Below are 16,089 nucleotides of genomic sequence, written 5' to 3'. Positions count from 1 at the left end.
ACTGCTGCTTCCATGAACGTTGACTGAGGAGCTGAGCAAGACAAAATTCTTGAAAACATCACACTTTTCTCTGTTTATCATGATGTGACCTATCGGTCGAGTTGTCAGCATTCTGTTCTCCTTTACAGTAAATTGAAATCCACACTGAAGGCTGCAATCCTTGATCTTCATGACCAAGTACTTCAAGTCCTCCTCACTTTCAGGAAGCAAGGTTGTGTCATTTGAATATCACAGGTGGCTAATAAGCCTTACTCCAATTTTACAACACATTCTTTGACATATAATCCAGCTTCTCGGATGATTTGCTCAGCATAAAGGATGAATAAGTACAGTGAGAGGACACAGTCCTGTAGCACTCCTTTCCTGAATTCATACCATGTAGTATTCTCTCAGTCTGCTCTCACAACGGCCCCTTGATCCATACACAAGTGCTGCATGAGCATGGTGAAGCGTTCTGGGATTCGCATTCTTCTCAGTGCTATCCATAGTTCGTTATGACCCACACAGTCAAGTTCTTTATCATAGTCAATAAAACACAAGTAAACACAAGTAAACATCTTTCTGGTATTCTCTGCTTTAAGCCGACATGTTCCATGCCTTCTTCTGAATCTTGCTTGAACCTCTGGTTGCTCCCAGTCAAGGCACTGCTGCAACCATTGTTAGATCATCGTCAGCAAAATACTACTTGCATGTAGTATTAATGATGTTGTTTGATAATTTTTGCATGCTATTGGGTCACCTTTCTTTGGAATGGGTATGAACATGGATTTCCAGTCAGTTGGTCAGGTAGCTGTCTTCCAAATTCCTTGACATAGATTATTGACTGCTTCCAGTGCTTCATTAGCTTGTTGACATATTTCAATTGATTTCCCCTCGATTCCTGGAGCCTTGCTTTTGGTTAATGCCTTCAGTTAGATTAGACTTCTTCCTTCAATATTATCAGTTATTGGTCATGCAATACTTCCTGCAATATGAATACTAATCAATGCTTTTTGATCTAGTGTCTCTGTCTACTCTTTCCATCTTCTTCGGATGCTTCTGGCATCGTTCAATATTTTGTCTGAAGAACCTTTAAATAGTGCAATCCAAGGCTTGAATTTTTTTTCTTTAGTTTTTTTGGTTTAAGACATGCTGAGCATGTTTTCCGTTTTTGGTTTTCTCAGTACAGATCTTTGCACATTTCACCATAATATCTTACTTTGTCTTCTCACACTGCCCTTTGACACTTTGACTGTTCAACTCTTTTACCTCACTTTTTCTTTTTAAAAATCATTTTATTGGGGGCTTGTACAACTCTTTTTTTTTAGCATTTTATTAGGGGCTCATACAACTCTTATCACAGTCCATACATATACACACATCAATTGTATAAAGCACATCCATACATTCCCTGCCCCATTCATTCTCAAAGCATTTGCTCTCCACTTAAGCCCTTTGCATCAGGTTCTCTTTTTTTTCCCTTCCCTCCCCGCTCCCCCCTCCCTCATGTGCCCTTGGTAATTTATACATCGTTATTTTGTCATATCTTGCCCTATCCGGAGTCTCCCTTCCCCCACTTCTCTGCTGTCCCTCTCCCAGGGAGGAGGTCACATGTGGATCCTTGTAATCAGTTCCCCCTTTCCAACCCACTCACCCTCCACTCTCCCAGCATCGCCCCTCACACCCTTGGTCCTGAAGGTATCATCCACCCTGGATTCCCTGTGCCTCCAGCCCTCATATGTACCAGCAACACTCAACTTTCACATGCATATGTGGCAATGGAAAATACTACGGTTTAGATCAGATGCACCTTTTAATTCTTAAAGTAAAACCTTGATTTTCAATACTCCAAAGAGGTCTTTTGCAGCAGATTTACCCAATGCATCACATCTTTTTGTCTCTCAACTGATGCTTCCATGAGCTTTTCTTTGGAATGGGTACAAATATGATTCTCTTCCAGTCAGTTTGCCAAGTAGCTGTCTTCCAAATATCCTGTGATAGACAAGCAAGTGCTTCCAGTGCTTCATCAGCTTGTTGAAACATTTCATTTGGTATCCCATAAAATCTTGGAGCCTTGTTTTTGGCTAATGCTTTCAGTGTAGCCTGAATTTTCCCCTTCAACACCATTGGCTTTTGCCAATCAGTTCTAGTGCTCCTCCCCAGCTCTGTGTATTTTTCTATCTTCCTTTGATGCTTCCTACATTATTCAATATTTGCCAGTAGACTCAATATTGCAATTCTCATTTTAGCTGCTAATATTGAGTGTCTCCATCATCTCTTCCCATAGATGGTCAATTTGATTTCTGTGTATTCCATCTGGAGAATTCAAGTGTAAGTTGCTGTTGTGTGGAGGAAAACAAGTATTTTTGAAGAAGCCACTGATCTTGCAAAAGTCTATCATAAAGACTCCAGTTTTGTTTTTATCATCAAAGCCTTATTTTCCAACTACTATTCCTTCATTTGTTTCCAGTTTTTGCATTGCAATCACCAATTATTGTCAGCACATCCTTGTTGCATATTTGATCAATTTCAGACTGAAGATGTTAATAAAATTCTTCAATTGCTGCATCACTAGCATGAGTGGTTGATGCATCAATTTGAAAAATAGTTGTATTCACTGGATTTTCTTGTATGCAGATAGATATTATCTTATCACAGATAGCATTGTACTTCAAGATAAATTTAGAAATGCCTTTTTAAAAATAATGAATGCAATGTAATTTTTCTTGAACTTATCATTCCTGGCATAGTAAACCATATGATTTCTGCTTCAAAATGACCAATATCAGTTCATTTCAGCTTACTATCATGGTACGAATCTTTATGTGTTCCATTTCATTTTTTGACAACTTCCAATTTTCCTAGATTCATATCATATCTTCAAAGTTCCAATTGTTAATTGGAACTTTTAACAACCCAATTGTTAAGCGTCTGCAGCAATTTCTTGTAATTTTGAGTCATGCTGCCTTATCAAATGAAAGTCCTGTAGGGTTTACTCCATCCACGTCATTACGGTAGACCTGGGAATTCAGTTCTTCCTCAATCATATTTTGAATGACTTCTGACGTGAAGGTCTCATCTTCTGGCACTATATCTGAAAATATTCTGTGGTTATTCATGAAGTTTTTAATACCTGACATGTTCGGATGATATTCACAAAGCTTTCAGTGTCACATACATTCCTCTTAAGTAGGTAATGTATTCCTTCTTTTTTGCCCCTCCCCCCAAGTGTATTCCTTCTTTGTAAACTTTTATTAGTCTGGAAGTTTTGCTAAAACCTGGCCGCTTTGAGCGATCTTGCTGGTATTTGAAAATACCAGTGACATAGCTTCCAGCATCACAGGCACACACAAGCCACCACAGTATGACACACTGACAGAGGAGTGGTGGGGCTAGACAGAAGACATGTGAGGGGGAAGATAATGTACTACAAGGGAGCTATGAGGGCAAGGGGGAATTGTGCAAGTCATTGGGAAGTTTGGGAAGTTGTCTGTGTTGTTGAGTGCAAAATTAATTCACAATAAAAGTATATATATAAAGTGCATTAAAAACCCAAACAACCCAATTATAAAATGGGCATAGAATTTAAATATTTATCTAAAAAAGAAATACAAGTGGTCATTAAGCACATGGAAAAGTGCTCAATATCATTAGTCATTAGGGAAATGAAAATATGAGATGCTACTTTGTATCTACTAGGATGACTATTTTTTAAAAAATCATTGGGGCTCATACAACCCTTATCATAATCCATACATCCATCCATTGTGTCAAACACATATGCATATTTGCTACCATCATCATTCCAAAAACATTTGCTTTCTCCTTGAGCCCTTGGTATCAGCTCGTCATTTCCCCCTCCCTCCCTGCTGCCCCCTCCCTCATGAACCCTTGATAATGTATAAATTATTATTATTTTGTCATATCTTACAATGTCTGATGTTCTGATGTCTCCCTTCACCCACTTTTCTGTTGTTCATCCCCCAGGGAGGAGTTTATATGTGGATCCTTGTAATCGCTTCCACTTTTAGGGTGGCTATTTTTAAGAAACAGAAAATACCATATATTGGAGATGATATAGAGAAGTGGAATCATGGTCATTGTTGAAAAGAATGTAAAATGATGTTATTTTAGAATACGATTTGGCGGTTCTTCAGAAAGTTAAGCAGAGAATTCTCGTTTCATCCAGCAACTACATTCCTAAATATATGCTTAAAAAATTAAAACAAGAGCTAAATCAGCATCTTTGTATATCAAGGTTCATGGAAGCATTATATACAACAATCAAAAGGTAGATACATGAATGACATACAAAAGGTGGTATTATTCAGTCATTAATAATATTGTCATGCACGTGACAACATAAATGGACCTTAAAACATGCTAATTAGAAGCTACACAAAAAGAAAAATATTATGTGATCCCAGTATAATAAAAAATGAAATTGATAAAATTCGTGAAGTCAGAGGTGATAACAGTGAGGAACTGGGGCAGTGAGGGATTGGGGAGTTATTGTTCAAATAGGGAAGTTTTTGTTTAGGATGATGAAAATGTTCTGGAAATAGTGGTGAATGTGAATGTACCCAATGACGTGGAATTTTACACTTAAAATGGTTAAAACGTGGTACATATATTTTAAAACAACAAAAATATTGTTGTGGGAAAAATTATGAGCTTTAAGCTTCTATAAAACCCAAACAAATACACTGACATAGAGTAGATTTCAACTCACAGTGACACTAAAGGAGGCTGTAAATCTTCATGGAAGCAGAAAGCTGTATCTTTTTCACGCAAAGCAAATAATGGGTTCACAGCACAGGCCTTGGCCACTGTGTTTCTGAGGTACCTTTTAAAATTCTAGCTATCTTATAATAGAAATCAAGAAAACAAGAGGCTACTCCCCAAGTCTGTATAACTGTAGAATTTAGGGAAAATAATTTGTTGGGGCCTTGATGGCATGGTGGTTAGAATTTGAGCTGATAACTGTGAGGTCAACAGATTGACACCACCAGCTGCCTCTCCAGAGAAAGACAAGGCTTCTTACTCCCATAAAGAATAACAGTTTGGGAAACTCAGAGAGGCAGTTCTACCCTGTCCTATAGGGTCTCTATTAATCAGTATCGACTTGATGGCAGTGAGGTTTTAGGACTGGGTTAAAAGAGAGTATTAAAATAGCACCACACCCATCCTAATTAATGATAAACAACAATTTTTTCTTGATATTACAATTCAAAGCCTGTAGTATAGTCAAAAAAAGTTCTTGGGAAAATTTATAATCATAACTTCATTCATACAACAAGTGTGAAAATTTGAAGGTTTAAATTTTAAACTCAAAAAGTTAAGTAAACTCAAAGAATGTAGAAACTAAATTATCAATGAATGAATGAATGCATGAACAAATGACAGCAAACAATCCATGACATCACTCACACCCCACTCCTCCTCCTTAAAACTCTAGCAAATAAATTTATAGAAAGACATTAATAGGATTGCCCAATTTGGCATCCATGATCAGGAATAAAGATGGGGGCAAATGATTCATTAATAATTTGAGCATATGACTCACTGTCATTTGGTCAGCAAAGGGCACTGAGTGGTTTAAAATCAGCCAAAAATAAACCATTGAGTTGTATCATACATGAAGTTTATGTTGATAAAAATGTTTTAAAAAATTTAATCAAGAAGTATGTGGATCAGGGTTGCATCCTTTCACCATCTTGTTAAATCTGTATGCTGGCCAAATAATCCAAGAAGCTGGACTGTGTGATGAAGAATATAAATTCGGAATTAGAGGATGATTCATTAACAACCTGAAATATGCAGATGACACAACCTTACTTACTGAAAGCAAAGAGGTCAAAGTACTTAATGAGAAAGATCAAAGTGTTCAGTATGGATCACACCACACCACACCACAAAGAAAACAGAAACCTTGGCAACTGGACAATAAGGTCCCAAGGGTTTCCTTTTTCTTGGATCCGTAACCAATGCCCATGGGAGCAGCAGTCAAGAAATCCGCTGGAATGCAAATCTACTGCAAAAGACCTCTTTACGGTGTCAATGTCTCTTTGAGGACTAAGCTGCACTTGATCCAAGCCAGAATAATTTCATTCATCTCATATGCATCGAAAAACTGGACAATGATTAAGGAAGAACAGAGAAGGATTGTACATTTGAACTGTCGTGTTGGTGAAGAATATGGAATATGATACGGACTATCGAAAAACAAACAAACAAATCTGACTTGGAAGAAGTATGGCCAGAATGCTCCTTAGAACAGGACAGTGAAGGATCCACAGATGGCTTCTCCTCTGGGGATGGACAATAGAGAAGTGGGTGAAGGGAGACACTGGACAGTGTGAGCTATGACAAAATAACAATAACTTTAAATTATCAAGGGTTCATGAGGGAGAGGGAAGCATGGAGGGAGGGGGGAAATGAGGAGCTGATACCAAGGGCTCAAGTAGAAAGAAAATGTTTTGAGAATGATGAGGGAAACAGATGAACAAATATGCTTGACACAATGGATGGATTGTGATAAGCGTTGTATGAACCCCCAATAAAATGATTTAAAAAAAAGAAAAGGACAGTGAGACTTTGTACTTTCAGCACGTTATCAGTAAAGTATCGATTAGCATAACGAGGAAGGCCTTCAATGAGATGGATTACGACAGTTGCCGCAACCCTGGGTTTAAACATAGGAAAGATTGTGAAGATGGCAGTAGACTAGACAGCATTTGGTACTGTAGTTATGGGTTGAAACCTTAAACCAAAACATATGAATCACAATATTCCATATATTCACAATCTGGATTGCAATGGACAGTTTTCTAGACAAATAATTCATAAAAATTGACATCAGAAAAATGGAATCAATAGTTCTAATAGAATTATTTTTATTATTGCAATAGGGAGAAACAAGTGGCAGTCTGCTTCTATGCATGTCTGTAGGGATAGGTGTGTCCTATGGATTCTCTATACATACTTGTAGCTTTGGAAACCCAATGGGCATGTCTGTAGGGATAGGTCTGTCCTATGGATTCTCTATACGTTGGAATAGACACAATAGCAATGGATTTTCTGGCATACTATAGTAGGAATCATTTATAACCAGGATGAAATTGCTTTATGGGAAAATTAAATTAAATGTTTAAGGAGTAATGAAGTTCCATTCTCTATAAGGTATTACAGAAAGACAAATAAATGAGAAATTACTCAACTCATTAGACTAACTCATAAGTACACTCTTGCCAAAGACAAGATCAGTTGAATAGACCATGAAAATATACCAAGACAAAAATTATTTAGAATTCTAAGTAAATTTTCCTACATGTGATTATAAATGAGGTCGATCAAAAATTTTTTTTCTTGTCTTGGTATATTAAAGAAACAAGATAAAGCATCCAAATAGAATTTTCTTAGCAACTTAAAAGTATTTAGCATTTAAAAAGTATTTTATTGGGGGCTCCTACAACTCTTATCACAATCCATCCATACATCCATTGTGTCAAGCACATTTGTATATTTGTTGCCCTCATCATTTTCAAAACATGTGCTTTCTATTTGAGCCCTTGATATGAGCTCCTCATTTTTCCCTCCTTCCCCAACTCTTCCCTCCCACACCCCTGTTAACTTATAAATTATTATTATTTTGTCATGTCTTACACTGTATGTCTCCCTTCACCCACCTCTCTGTTGTCTGTCTTCCTGGAATAGGGTTATATGTAGATCCTTGTAATCAGTTCCCCCTTTCTACCCCACCTTCCCTCCACCCTCCCAGTATCACCACTCTCACCACTGGTCCTGAGGGGTTTATCTGTCCTGTATTCCCTATATTTCCAGTTCCTGTCTGTGCCAGTGTACATCCTCTGGTCTAGCCAGATTTGTAAGGTAGAACTACGATCATGAGAGACTGGGGGAGGAAGCATTCAAGAACTAGAGGAAAGTTGTATGTTTCATCATTGCTACATTGCACCTGGCTTGTCTGCTCCCCACCACCCTTCTGTAAGAGAATGTCCAGTTGCCTACAGATGGGCTTTAGGTCATCACTCTGCATTCCCCCTCGTTCATAATGATATGATTTTTTGGTTTTTGATGCCTGATACCTGATCTCACTGACACCTCATGATCACACAGGCTGGTGTGCTTCTTCCATGTGGGCTTTGTTGCTCCTGAGCTAGATGGCTGCTTGTTTAGCTTCAAGCCTTTAAGACCCCAGATACTATATCTTTTGATAGCTGGGCACCATCAGCTTTCTTCACATTTGCTTATGCATCCGCTTTGTCTTCAGTGACCGTGTCAGGAAGGTGAGCATCATGGAATGCCAGGTTAATAGAACAAAGTGTTCTTGAATTGAGGGAGTACTTGAGTGGAGACCCAGTGTTCATCTGCTACCTTAATACTAAACCTAGTGCACATAGATCTATTCCCCCATCATCATATATAACTATATTTACATGTATACATGCCTGCACTTAGACCTCTATAAATGCCCTTTGCCTCCTAGTTCTTTCCTCTATTTCCTTTTACCTTCTTCTTGTCCCATTATCATGGTCATCCTTCATTTTGGTTTCAGTAATTCCTGTCGGATACATTGCCCTTGATCAAGCCCTACCAGGCCTCCTACACCCTCCTTGTCATCAATTTTTGGATTATTTGTTGTTCCCTTGTCCCTGGGTTTGCTAACACCCAGTTCCTTTCCCCTCCTCCCCTTCTCTCATGTCCCCCCCCCCCCAAACCATCGGTCCATTGTTTTCTCCTCCAGATAGTTTATCCAGCCTATCTTATCTAGATAGTCCTGCAGAGATAATAATATGCACAAAAAACAAGACAGAGAAAAACAAAGCAACAAAAGAAAAGCCTGTAAATAGTTCAAGGTCTGTTTGTTGACCTTTAGGAGTGTTTTCTGGTGGAGTCTGATGGGGTGCCATGCCTTGGCCCCAAAGTCTATTTTTGGTATTCCCTCAGGACTTCCTTGCTTTGCTCCCCTTGCTGTTCTGTTGCAGGCCCTTAGTGTTTTGCCTCAGTGTGGTAGGGTCAGATCGGGCACAATTCCCACCCTGTGTCTCCAGTATTGTCCCCTGTAGGGCTATGGGTCAGTGAAGGATGTTGTGTCTCATAGTAGGGCCAGCCATATGGTTGTCTCCGTGCATTGACTGCTCTGAGCAGTCCTGGTGTGCCAGGATGTGCTCTACTCTCTCTTCCTCCCCCTTCATTTGCTCCTGTGTGCTCTGGTCAGACATGTCCCTCTCCCTGAGCTGTAGCTTCAGTGTTGACTTCTGAGGTAAATTCTTCTGGGGGGGCGGGGGGCTGTTCATGTATTTGGGATTGGGGCTGGCCACTCAGACCTCTCTAAGTATTTAACATTAAATACTTATTCTTGGTATCAATAGACTAAAAGAGAAAAACTATATGTTCCTTTCAAGAGTTGCTGTATTTCAAAATAATAAATATTGACATGACTTTTAAAAATAATTCTTTAAATCTGATATAAAAGTTAACTTTCTTAACCTGATATAAGATATCAATCAGAAATCTCCACACATTAGAATCATCTCCATTAAAAGAAAATACTAGAAAAGAAACCGAGAACCATTTCTACTGGAGGTCCCAATCCATGGAAAAAGAAATAAAAACTCTAATACAGGAAGTGATGAAATAGTCTTCCTTGAGGGCACTATGCCTTTATGAAGAAAACTACAATAATTAATAGGATTTTAATAGAATAGATATTTTCTAAGTTGAATTTAAAATCCTATGGAAAACCATGCTCTTAAATTTGTATTTTTCATCTGCCTGGATATTAATTTCACACTCAGAGTAGCTATAATTGCTTTCTGCACACACCACAGTCAGTCCGGGGTAAACAAACAAAAAATACACCCAAAAAACACCCTGACAGTTAATGCATGCCGACTGACTGATCAATGGGAATTCTACTTCTCATCCTTGACTGACAGAACACTTCTTTCTACAATGGAAAAGAGGTTTCCATCCCTTCCACAAATTCCAATAAAGGAATGGACTGTCTGCTCACCTTTTGGTTGGCTTAATCCCCATCCGGTAGCCCAGCAATTCAATTTCCAATCCGTCACCTCTGTAGTTGCAAGGCAGACTGGGAACACCGAGGCAGAAAACTCAAGTGGACTTTTCAACTGCACCAGAGCGACATCACTGCCAACAGGATGGTACAATTTGTACGTAGGGTGAATGATCACCTTATTCAACTCGAACCACTGCGTGTGTTGGCCTGCAGCATTGAGTTTAATGAGACCCGCAAACACATCATAGCCATGGAGGTTCGCTCTCCTGTGGGGCAGAGAACAAAGGGATAGTGGCTCCAGGCACTTGGGAGCCTGTTTTCAGTTCAGCTCCCAGTAAGACCTGAAGTTATTTCAGGGGAGCTAGCTTCACTCTTAGCCCTATTTACTAAGATTCCTGGGTGGTGCATATTCTCTGGTTGAGCATTCAACTAGAATCCAGAAGATTGCCAGTTTGAACGCACCAAGAGGTGCCTCAGAAGAGAGGCTTGTCTGCTTCTAAAAGGTCATACCCTTAAAAACCCTACGGAGTCATAGTCTACACTCCTGCAGTGGCCACAAGTCCAAGTCAACTGACACTTCCCACAGCCTCAAAGAGCAGATCCTACGGAGGCGACTAATCCACCCTGTTGGCGATGGAGCTGTAGTGGAGAGAGCTGTGGCTGGAGCCTTGCTCTTTCACAGTTCATCCATCGCGGAGGGATCCGGGCTCGTTATCCATTCGAAGTCACCCCTACATTGCCCACCCTGGGCCACCCCGTGTCTTGGTCCCCAAACTCACTGGAAGCAGTGGGCTGCCGACAGGATCCAGTACTCATTAAGGATGGACCCGCCACAGAGATGAAATCCGCCATAGTGCAAGCTGACCTGCCACGGCCACCTTCGCTCAGGAGCATCCTGGCCCCCCATGATTCTTCCTTGTATGGTACTGCGGCTGCAGGCTGAGGCAGGAGAGACAGGGACAGGCGCAGGTCAGGTCCTGGTAGACAAACAAGGAGCAGAGAAGGAGGGGCCTGTGGTAGAGGCAGAGGGTGAAGCAGAGAGTGAAAGAGAGGAAAACGGCAGGGCCCGGAGAGGAAGATGAATGACCAAGAGCCCAAGAAGGCCTTTAGCAAGAGAACTAAGGCTGGAGGAAACGGCCCCAACCCTAGCAGTTGGGAAACAAGGCCCGGGGCCTCAGGGGCAGCGCACCCTTGTGACTGTTCAGAACTGTGGTGCTCCTAATGAACCGGAGTCCCTGGGGCCCGGAGAGAGGCCGCGGCTGGCCTCGAAGTGGCAGCAGCAGGAGGAGCAGGCGCAGTAAGACCCAGCGCCGCAAGACTCCGGGCCCAGCAACGATACGCAGAGACTTGGCAGCCATGAGGCTGACCCAGTCACGTGACGGCAAGGAATCTCTGCCACGTGACCATTCCCCCGCCCTACGTGTCACGGCCTTCAACATAACAACACCCTGAGCCCACATGCCCCCAACACACACACACACACACACACACACACACACGGTTGCTAGAGGGTTGCTGTGGGCTTCATTTATTTGAAATTGCCTGAAGTTAAAAATTTTGCACACACACAAAAATTTTAATGGCTTCATAAATATCACAGACGTGCTATCTCAGATTTTATCATATCTGTGCCCATATTATTTTTAAAAATCTGTTTTTGGATGTATTTCACCTTGATCGACGACCTTTGTGAATGTTCCTACACTCTCAGAGAAACCTGTCAATTCCTGTTCTCCAGTATCTCTATTTCAAGGGATTAAATGCAGCAGCGGCAGCAGTTTCAGTACAGCCATGACCCGGAAGCACTTTGCAAGCTGCTCTTCTTGGTCATGTTTGCTGATGACCTGTCTTAGGCTGGGTCTTCTAGAAAAGCAAAAACAGTGATAAATAAATAAATACACCCCCCCCAAAAAAACCCGTAACTCACTGCCATCAAATTGATTCCAACTCACAGTAACCCTATAGAACAGGGCAGAGCTGCCCCTGGGGGTGGGTTTCGGAAACGGCATCTCTTTACAGAAAGAGAAGCCTTGTCTTTCTGGGCGGAGCAGCTGCTCTTGCAGCTAGCAGCCCAATGAATAACCACAACGCTACCAGGACACGCTCACTCGCTCCATTGCTCGCGATCTACATACATACACTTATCCAGAAAATGGCTCACATGGTTGGAGAATTGGGCAAGCTCAAGTCCAGACAGATTCCAAGTCTACAGGTCAGATGTTAGTAGGCTGGAGTCTTCTCCTGACTCCCATGGTTGTGGGGGGTGTTGATAGGCAGGAAGACCACAGGATGGTGACTGCAGAGGCGGATGAACCTAAGGTCAGAAGGTCAGGCTATGGCTGCCCTGGTGATGAATCCAAGGTTGTAAGGTCAGATGTCAAATTGCTGACAGCTCCCAGGGTTTCCAAGCAATATAGTAGGCCAATGGCTCAAGTGCAAAGACCCAGAGTTGATGAGCCAGATGCAGGATCCAGACTCATCAAAAAGCCAACAAGTTTTTCCACACTGTCTAATTATATAAGAAGCAGTCACAATCTTGAGGCAATTTCCTTTCCATTGACTGGATAAGGCTGGGAACTGAGTAAGGTGGCTTCATCCCATCTTAATCATAAACCGACTGGCTGTGGTTTCATTGTATTCGGTCCCATCATGAGGAATTAGTCGGTGCTAACGGTCAAACCACCGAGAATCCTAGCCCCGTTAAGCTGGCACAAAACTAGACAATCCCCACGACAGCAACTTACCAGCCCACAGAGATAAGAGAGTGGAACAGTGTACCACGCCAGTCCAGTGCGCTGCTCGCCTCTGCTGTTGTCGCTGGGAAAGCAGCCATCGACAGAGTGCACGTACAGCACATAAAGAAGGTAACTTTACTATGGTCACTGGAATGCCAACTTCTTATCATCTTCACATCTGCTAGAAAATTCTTCGTTTGCAGTAGTCCAGATTCGCCCCACAAGGCTACAGTTCGCCAACCCCTGCTCTAGATATCCTTTACGTTTCTTAATGATGATCGACTATACTCTTTATGTATTGTCAGTGATTCCTCTTTTTCAACGGAAGTTCATTTTTAACATTGTGTAATTAATTGCAAGGGTATTCATAATTACTCAGCGGAGAATGTTTGTAATGACTGCTTTTAAATGCTTGACCAACAATACTAGAATGGGTGCCATTTTAATCTTGATTAAATTGATTGCCTTTTCTTATTCAAATTGAGTGCTCTGAGTTGTTAGTATGACGATCACATTGGAGTATTACTTTATGGGACTCTGGTTCTTGTTAAGTCTTCTGTTTTAGCAGGAGTCAACGTGTTAAGGTCAGAATGTACATCCTGGCTCACTTTTGTGAACTGTCGTTCAAATGGCAATTTAACTTTTGAAGCCTTTGCAGTGCTTCCCCAGAATCCTGGTCTGGCTCCTGGTGACCCCATATGTGCAGAGGAAAGTGTCTCTATAGGAATTTTCAAGGCTGTAACCTTTTGGAAGCACTTAGATATTTGCCTGGACCAGTTTCTCAACCAGGGATAGCGGCACTTCTCTTCCTGGTGTCATATTCAGGAAACCATTGCCTGGCGCAAGGTTACAAATATTTATTTCTATGTTTTCTTTTAAGTGTTTCATGTGTAAAGCCTAATATATGGTCTCTGAAACATTTTGAATTAAGTGTTGTACACAGTATGAGATAAGAGATTTAACTTCAAGTGGATTTTCAGTTATTCCAGTACCATTTGTTAAAGACTAATCTTTTCCCCCATTGGATTGTCTATTAATATTTCCTATTTCATGGGTAATACTGCAAAGAATGAGAATGCCGGGACATTTTATTGCACTCAGGTGGAACAGGACAAGTATGTGTCAAAGTTGCATCCTTTTATCATATATATTCAATCTGTAGGTTAAGCAACAATCAAATAATTAATATATTAACAGCCACCATAGAAAACATACTAAGAAGAACATAGCCTAAGGATTGGAGGAAGACTCATTAACAATCTGTGATGTGCAGATGACATAATCTTGTTTGCTAAAAACAAAGAGGACTTGAAACACTTACTGATGAAGATTAAGGATAGAGCTTTCAACGTGGATTACACCCCAAAAACAACAAAATGGAAAGCCTCCAACTGGATCAGAACGCAGTACCATGAGAACTGGAGAAAAGATGTTTCCCGTGGAGGCACAATCAATGCCCATGGAGGAAGCACTTTACATGTTTACAAGAACGGCCAGCACTTTAAAGACTGCGGTGCCCCTGCTGCAGCATGGCGTCTCCAACCTCTTCATATGCATGTTGAGAGCTGGACCACAAATAAGAAAGAGGGAAGGAGAATAGAGACTTCTGAATGACAGTAGTGGGGAAGAGTATTGACTATAACATGGACTGTAAGAAGAACCATGTGTTAGGTTGGGTTGCCTTGAAAAATAAACCCAGGGACGCTCATATACGTGTAAGAAAGAACTTTTCATCAAGACGTAGTTATAAAGATCGATGGCGAGGAAGGCATGCGATGCCTGGTGGGACTTGATAAAAGGCAATGTAACCAAGAGAAATCACTGAAACCCAAATGAAGGCTGAGCATGATAGTGGGACAAGAGAAAGTAAAAGGAAATAGAGGAAAAAACTAGGAGGCAAAGGGAATTTATAGAGGTCTAACTACAGGCATGTGCACATGTAAATATATTTATATATAACGATAGGGAAATAGACCAATATGCATATATTTATATGTTAAGTGTTAAGGTAGTATATGGACATTGAGCTTCCACTCAAGTACTTCTTCAATGCAAGAACACTTTGTTCTAATAACCTGGCATTCCATGATGCTTAGCTTCCTGTCACAATCAAGAAGACAAAGCAGGTACATAAGCAAATGTGGTGAAGAAATCTGATAGTGTCCAGCTATCCAAAGATATAGCATCTAGGGTTTTAAAGGCTTGAAGAAAACAAGCAGCCATCTAGCAGAGAGGCAACAAAGTCCACATGGAAGAAACACATACGCCTGTGTGACCCTGAGGTGTCGAGGGAATCAGGTATTAGGCATAAAAAATCCCGAACAAAAAAAAATCAATATCAATGGGAATGAGAGGAAGTACAGAGTAAAGACCCAAAGTCCATCTGCAGACAATTGGACATTCACTTACAAAAGAGTCACAAGGAAGAGATGACCCAGTCAGGGTGCAATATAGCACTGATGAAACATACAACTTTCCTCTAGTTCTTTAATGCTTCCTCCCCCCAACTATCATGATCGCAATTCCACCTTACAAACCTGGCTAGACTACAGCATGTACATGGATACAGATAATAGCTGGAAACAGGGGATCCAGGACAGAAAAATCCCTTGAATAATGAGAGTAGCAATAACAGGAGGGTAATGGGAAGGTGCGGGGAGAAAGGGAAAACCGATCACAATGATCTACATATAAACCCCTCCCAGGGGGATGGACAATAGAAAAGTGGGTGAAGGGAGACATCGGTCAGTGTAAGACATGAAAAAATAATAATAATTTATAAAGTATCAAAGGTTCCTGAGGGAAGTAGGGTGGAAGAGGGAAGGAGAGGAAAAAATGAGGAACTCATACCAAGGGCTCAAGTAGAAAGAAAATGTTTTGAAAATGATGATGGCAACAAATGTACAAAGGTGCTTGACACAATGGATAGATGGATGGATTGTGATGAGCTGTATGCGCCCCCAGTAAAATGATTTTTTGTTTGAATATATATATTTTTATTAATAATTCTTTTTATTGGGGCTCATACAACTCTTATCACAATCCATACATACATCAATTGAGCAAATCACCCTTATACATTCATTGCACTCATCATTCTCAAAATTCACCTTCCACTTAGGTTCCTGGAATCAGCTCGATTTCCCTTTTTTTTTCTTCTCCCCATCCCTCCCACTTCCCCCTTCCCCCTGGTCCCTTAATAGTTTATAAATAATTATTATATCTTATCTTACACTGCCTGGCATCTCCCCTCACCCACCTTCCCATTGCCCATCTCCCAGAGAGGAGGTTACACATAGATCTCCGAGATCGGTTCTCCCTTTCTACACCCCC

The 16,089-nt window shown here is 40.9% G+C and overlaps 1 protein-coding gene across 1 annotated transcript in view; it reads right to left on the bottom strand.

Moving 5' to 3' along the window:
• The window catches only part of PRSS38 (serine protease 38), a 34,350-nt gene extending 22,971 nt beyond the window's left edge, over positions 1 to 11,379 (bottom strand). Inside the window, exons 1-3 of the mRNA XM_075542890.1 lie at positions 11,211 to 11,379; positions 10,801 to 10,960; positions 10,016 to 10,287 (exon numbers count right to left, since the gene is read on the bottom strand). Coding sequence (XP_075399005.1) covers positions 10,016 to 10,287; positions 10,801 to 10,960; positions 11,211 to 11,379 — 601 coding nt within the window. The remainder of the gene's footprint in view (positions 1 to 10,015; positions 10,288 to 10,800; positions 10,961 to 11,210) is intronic.
• Positions 11,380 to 16,089: the final 4,710 nt, after the last annotated feature.

The sequence above is a fragment of the Tenrec ecaudatus genome, chromosome 2 (assembly GCF_050624435.1).
Source record: "Tenrec ecaudatus isolate mTenEca1 chromosome 2, mTenEca1.hap1, whole genome shotgun sequence".
NCBI classification, from domain to species: Eukaryota; Metazoa; Chordata; class Mammalia; order Afrosoricida; family Tenrecidae; genus Tenrec; species Tenrec ecaudatus.
Note: the sequence above shows the minus strand (reverse complement) of the source record. Positions and strands in the feature narration are given on the sequence as shown.